General features: G+C 35.8%; 1 protein-coding gene across 1 annotated transcript; it reads left to right on the plus strand.

Annotated features, from left to right (window-relative positions):
- LOC107633475 lies at positions 1,247-1,659 on the plus strand. Its single transcript, XM_016337097.1, has 2 exons — positions 1,247-1,396; positions 1,477-1,659. The coding sequence occupies exons 1-2, from the start codon at positions 1,247-1,249 to the stop codon at positions 1,657-1,659; spliced, it is 333 nt and encodes a 110-aa protein (XP_016192583.1).

Below are 6,900 nucleotides of genomic sequence, written 5' to 3' on the forward strand. Positions count from 1 at the left end.
AAACCAATGATTAAAATATTGTAATTTTTAAAAAATAATATTAATTTTTAATTTTGACTCTAATATTAGAATTATAGTTTTGTCACTTATTACATCATTATCTAATAATCACTTATTAAGTTATTGTCGTTGTCACTCCTTCCTCAAAACTCCATATCGCCTTCACCATCTACTATTTTCTTCCATATCGATATGTAATGTCTCAATGCTATCACCTTAACCCACCCTCTAGCTGTTTACTGTCACTCCATCCCACTCGAACTAGCCTATCCCTTCACCTAAATTCCCAACCCTTCATCGTCGCCCCCCACTCTTTTGAAACTCTCAATTTGTTTAGCACATTTCTACATTAAGTTCAATCTCTGCCACCGTAATTCCATAACCACTATCACATTCTTTAATTCTAAAAACAATAAAAACATCCTTTTTTAAATAATAAATTGGCCAATTGGATAAAAAAATGACAGAGATCCAAAGCGAAAAAAGAAAAAGAAAGTAGTCAACCCGAACGAGATAAAGACTGAGGGAGAGGTATAAAACGAGTGGAGTTGGAGATGTTCAATGAGAAGTGACAATAATAAGGGTAGAGAATGATGACAATAATAGTGGTGGAGGTGAGTGACGATGAGATTGAGGGGGGCGGCGTAAAAGGTCTTGTCTTCTTTAGACTTTAGCAAAAGAGAATAAGCATGAAGATAATAGAGAGACATAAAACCATCTCCTAAGAAATTTATCTCTGCCTTTATTTATAGTCTACTTGTTATAAGAAAAATATTACTTATATAATAAAATTTAGTTTTTGTTGATTTTTAATATTATTTAATTATTTTTTAATTAAAATATATTTTTATTTTTACCTACTTTATAGTTAGTTATTGTTTTCTCTTTTTACATTTTTTCTCTTTCTATAATACGATTTTCTTTTTTGGGTTAAGTACTGAAATCGTCCCTAAGGTAAGGGGCGAAAATCAAATTCGTCTCCGACCTTTTTTTGTTATTAAAACCATCCCGAACGTTCAGAAACACATTAAAATCGTCCTTCCCCCCTGAAAACAAAATTTTTGGACACTTTTGCCCTTTAGCCGTTACTGTCCGTTGGAGGGTTTATTAAATAAAGTTAATTTATTTGTTTATTTATTTATTTATATAAAGTTGTGATTTGGGGAGGGTTGGGATTAAATCAGAGAAGTCATCCTTAACCAACGAAACAGAGAAAGAGGAAGGGCTTGCGAAGGTGAGTGGAGCCATGGCTGCCGAGAGCTCACGGTCGTGCCGGAGTCGGTCGTCTGCGCAGAAGAGGGAGCTTGTGTGTGGACATGGAGAGAGACCCGTGCTTAGGATTTCCGGAACGAGGAACAACCCTGGACGACGATTCTGGGGCTGTGTCTACTATGAGGTTAGGGTTTTAAGTTTCTGTAGGTGGGTGATGGCAAGGTATTGTTTGTTCTGGGCTCTGACTCTGATGGGTTGCTGCAGATCCAGGAGGAGTGTGATTTCTTCCGATGGGCAGACCCAGAAGCAGAGAGTGAGGATCCCCATGTTGCAAAGATGAAGAGGAAAGTTGTTGCTCTGAAAGCAAAAGTGAGGGACACTGAGTGGAAGTTCAGAGTTGCTGCAGTGCTAGGGATTTCGGGATGGCTTGTTTTGTTTTGCTTCTAGTCTCAGATTTGGTTCAATCAGAGGGAGGGGGTAGCGTGTGTGATGCCAGTGAAGTATGGTTGAGGAAATTAGGGGAGAATTTAGTGTTCAGTTTGCATTTCTTTGATTGGGTCTGAGTTATGTAAATTGTTTTGTACTGGGTCTTACTGAACATCTGGGTTTAGTTTAGGGTTTTGCTGATTAATTTTGTGAGTGTAATTATCTCCATATAATTTGACAATTAATTGGAATGGCAAATTTATCTGTTAGCAAGAGAATTATGACTGAACTCTTCTGTTAATCAACTATGTAACATGTCAACTCAGCTAAGGAAATTCATTAAACAAAAGCAGCATAATATGAGGCAGAACATAGTCTAGTGTAATTCAGTAATAAGCATAGGAAAAGGAAAATAACACCAAATGGTGGATACCATCAATTCCACTACAGGGAGAGTAAACAAAATATAGTCCAAGACACACAAAAAATCTAGTGCAACTCTGTTGCTCAGTAAGAAAGATCACAATCCCTGTTGTCTAGTTTTCAAAAAAAAAAACAAAAAAAAAGCGACACTAACATTGTCTCACAATCCCTGTTGTCTAGTAAGGAAAAAAAACAAAAGAAAAGTGACACTAACATTGTCACTATACCAAACAACAGTACATTAATTACAGCACAAAAGACAAATTTTTAGAACAGCCTAAAGTTTTCTCCAAAGCTTTGGTGGAAGTTTAGCCATGAGCCTCAGTCTTTTAGGGGATACATGCAGTGGAATTCTGTGACTAAAGGACACTGGCCTGGCTGGTTGGCTGGAGCTGGTTGCACCCTTCTCCTTTGGTACTGGTGGTTCTTGTGTAAGGCTTGTAGTGGGCTTTCTGTTGGGCCTAGTAGAGGATGATGTGGGCTTGGACCTGGAATGGGTTGAGTTGGGCTGAAAAGAGGGGGTGGCTGGTTGGGGCTGAAATGCTGCTCTAGACCTGGTGGACCTCCTCAAACCTCCACTTGCAGATGGCATGTCAGGCTGGGATGAAGCCTTAGATCTGGTTTTAGGTCTGATAGATGAAGGCTTCCTTCCTCCTCTGCTCCTTTTGCTAGCAGCTTGCATTAAAGCTCTCACACATGTTGTTCACAAGAGTGTCACATTTACAGTAAAAATTAAACCTGGACCTGCTCCAAAATCTTGGAGGAATAGCGTTTAGATGTCTGTGCGCATCCACATTGATTTGCCTTATGATTTGCATCTCTTTCTCCCATTCCTTCCAGTGTGTAGCCTTTGCACACCTCCACATCAGCTGTTTCAAGTGTAAGCCAGGAAATTTCTTCCTAAAGTTGCTGTAAAGATGGCGGACACAGAACCTGTGGTCCACTCCAGGAATAACTTCATCGAAAGCAGGCAAGAGACCCTAACAGACCAGGTAAAAAATTGTTACATAACAATTACTGCATTAATAAAGGACAAGAGCTTCAACATCAAGAACAGCAAATTTGTCAAAAGTAAGATTTTAATTGCAACCCTAACCATTTACCTTCTGCTGATCAGACATGAAGGTTGTTTTCCCAATGACCTCAGCTCCAAAGTCGTCAATGAGCAGCCGGAGAAACCACTTCCACGTGTCTTTAGTCTCTGCCTCCACAACGGCGTAGGCAATTGGAAGCATTTGATCACTGGGATCCCACCCAATCGCTGTCAACAACTGCCCCCTTGAGGTGTCTTTAGAAAACATCCATCCAATCCAACAAACTTTCTACACTGCATGAAGCTCTTCTTGCAAGCAGCTAGGCACACATATACCCTTTGAAAAATGCAGTAATTGTTTAACCCCTGGTGCTGGTCTTCAACCTCGAAATCAGGGGACCTCTGGACCTTGAGCGTGACTGACGACCCAGGATTAGCACGTAGCAGCTCGGAGCAGTAGTCAGCAATCCTTTTGTACTGCTTCCGGTAGGCTCCCTGAATCTCATCCAATGCAGCTTGTCTAGACCTTGCTGCCATTGAAGTTGTCACTGTCAAATTCCATTTCCTTTGTGCCTTGTTGACCAGATCCTTTATCTTCACCTTTGGGTTACCTTCCACTTTCTTCCTAAATGCTTTACTTAGCCAACCAGTATGCAGTATCCCTACCCTATGTGCCTGGCCACAAGTATGCTTAAGGTTCATTGACCTCAGCTGCCAAGTCTCCTCCCCACTCATTTTTGCTGCATATAACCAAAACGGGCAACCCTCTTGACAAACAGCCCTCACCCTGACCAAGTCAAGTTTCGCATACCTCAGTCCCCTTCTTGTCTGCACTGCATAAGCTGTTACAGTGTCCTTGAATTCCTCCCTTGAAGCAAACACAGTTCGAACTTCCCATTTGTACCTTGTCATGTCTTTCACATCTTTATGGGTCGGATATCTAATTGCTTCATTGTGATCATCATCCTCGCTGTCCTCTTTCTCAGAACCACCACCCACTTCATAATCCACATCAACTTCATCACTATTAAACCCTTCCTCATCAGTGAACTCACCTGCTGCATCCCCTTTTCCTTTTTCAACCCGATCACCATCTGTCCCATCTCGTACATCATCAAATCCGCTCTCATCATCATACTCCTCTTCACTATCTGTAAAGTCTACATCATCTGCACTATCAACCTCACCATCAGATGGAATGAAATCCTCATCATCACTATCCTCATCACTATTCAGCTTATCTCCTTCTTTAACCCCCTCTGCATTGGCCCTTTCCACCTCTTGAACCCCATCACCCTCATAAATAACCAGTTGTGTCTGATTATGTACCTCTTCATCATTGGCCCTCTCCTCCTCCTGAACCTGTTCACCTGGGCCTCCAACATCAAGAAACCCTACTTCCAGACGCAGCAGACGCAGCGACGATACTCCTCAGGCCAGCACTCACTCAGTTAGGGCATCATTGAAGGTGAAGGATCGGTGTTCCTTTGTGTAACGTTACTCATGTAATGAATTGGAATTCGCGGGAATAAAACACCAAGCGTCAAAGGGTTCAGGGGCAAATTTGGAATTAAAATTTTTTAAATGCACTTGAGGACGATTTTAATGTGTTTCTGAACGTTCGGGATGGTTTTAATAACAAAAAAAGGTCGGGGACGAATTTGATTTTCGCCCCTTACCTTAGGGATGATTTCAGTACTTAACCCTTCTTTTTTCTTCTATTCTTTTATCTCGTCCTCCGCTCCTTAATTTAAGTCATATAATTCATTTTAATTTAAAAGTACAGTCCTTTATTTCAATTTAAGGTAGTTCATTTCAATCCAAAGGTGTTACATTATTCTCAGTAAACTTATTACTTTAAATTAATATTCTTTTTGGAGAAAAACCCAAAATAGCCTCTAACAATTACTTCAAAAGACAACAAGATCCTTGACAAAAAAGTATACCAACCCGGCCCTGAGATTTACTTTTATGGGATTGATTAGCCCCTGTGCCAAAAAAAGTTAATGTTATTTTTTTTTTTGCAGTGGACTACTCAGTCCAAAAAAAAAGATCAGAGGTCGGGTTGGGTGTTTTTTTTTCTTGGGGGCCTCGTTATCCTTTCGAGATAATTGTCAAGGACCGAATGGGATATTCACTCTTTTTTTATTAGGAGTATTCTCTCTCTCTCTCTCTCTGTTAAAGATGCTCTATTTCTTCTAATAAATTTACTATTTTAAATTTATTATTATTATTATTTGTTCTATTGTTTATGTGATTATCTATTTTATATTTTTATTAATTAGAACTATGTTGATCTTATTTGATTTTAATAGAGTTGTTATAAATAAAGTAATTTATACTTAATTAATTTGAGTAAAGATGCACAAAAAATCAAAAGCTTAAGTAAAAAGATGTATGGTATATTCATAATTTTTTTCAATTGTAACACATTTAATAGTATGATATTATATACAAAATATTTTTAAAACACATCCAAAATCATAAAATTCTAGAATTTAAATATAAACGTTAAAAATATAATTAATCTTTTAATTTTTGATTCGATAAAATGCATCTAATATTTATTATTTTATTATTAGTTAAATTTTTTCGTTACTTATTTGAACATTAACGTTTTTAAAATTATTAAAATCAACAATTAAGTTAAGTTTTTTAGATCTTATGAATAAAAATATAGCTAACATATATTATCGTAATATTAGTTGGAATTTTTATTACTTATTTGAGCATTAGTATTTATTTATTTTTATTTTTTTATTGATGATATTGTTTGATATTTTAGATAATGGTTAAAATTAGTTTATTTTGTAAGTTTATTACGCATATAAAATAATATAATCGTATTTAAAATATTTTTAGAACACATCCAAAAATCTATCAAATAAATATAAAATTCTAAAAATATTTTTTAATTGAAATTATGATTCTAGAATGCACATTAGATACAAGACAAAAATCTATACTAAAATACACATCCAAAACTATTAAAAATGATTCTTAACAATTTCATTGACACATCCAAAAGTCATGAAAAAAATCAAAGTTCTGTGTTCACATCATAAGGTTAAACATAAAATTTTGACCGAAAACACTTGTAGAATTGAGAAAACAACATAAACACATCCCGAATCATAATAATCCACACTAATCATTTTATCAATACATCCGATACTCATATACCTATGATAAGATTACAAATCCAAATTTATAAGATTACACTTTTAAAATTATGTGTTTACACAACCTAAATCATATGTTTTGTACACCAAATAACTGATAATCAGCAAAAAAATCTAAAAAAAAAAAAATAAGTCAACAAATTCTCAACACAAGTATGATAATAAAAAAATGAGGCAACACTAAAAGTCACATAATATTCTCCTGAAAACTATAGTAAATTAATATAAATAGAGCAAGAATCACATTATGCAAAACAATGTCATCTAACATTTCAATTAAAAAAAAGAGCAATCTTATCATTATGTTGTTACTTTAATCAATTCGCTTAGTGGCATCACTTCATCCTAATCTTTTACACTTGAGTAACTGAATAAAATTACACTCAACTACACTCATGGATTATTTTGGGAATTTAGTCTATATTGGATACAAAATAATAATAATAATAATAACACTCAACTACACATCCAAAATTATTAAAAATGATTCTTAGGTACTTCATAAAGTAGTTACTTTATTAATTTTTTATTCTCTCTTTAAGTTCTTCTTTCCCTCTCTCGTAAGTTCTTGTCTTTCTCTCTATCACATTCTTTACAAAAATTTTCATAGAAAAGTATTATTCC

The sequence above is a fragment of the Arachis ipaensis genome, chromosome B03 (assembly GCF_000816755.2).
Source record: "Arachis ipaensis cultivar K30076 chromosome B03, Araip1.1, whole genome shotgun sequence".
NCBI lineage: Eukaryota > Viridiplantae > Streptophyta > Magnoliopsida > Fabales > Fabaceae > Arachis > Arachis ipaensis.

Bases quoted from the DNA above. Each gene is read 5' to 3' on its own strand.
- LOC107633475 (XM_016337097.1), top strand. From the start codon at position 1,247: ATGGCTGCCGAGAGCTCACGGTCGTGCCGGAGTCGGTCGTCTGCGCAG. The intron at 1,397-1,476 runs GTTAGGGTTTTA...GGGTTGCTGCAG, and splicing joins GGGGCTGTGTCTACTATGAG to ATCCAGGAGGAGTGTGATTT.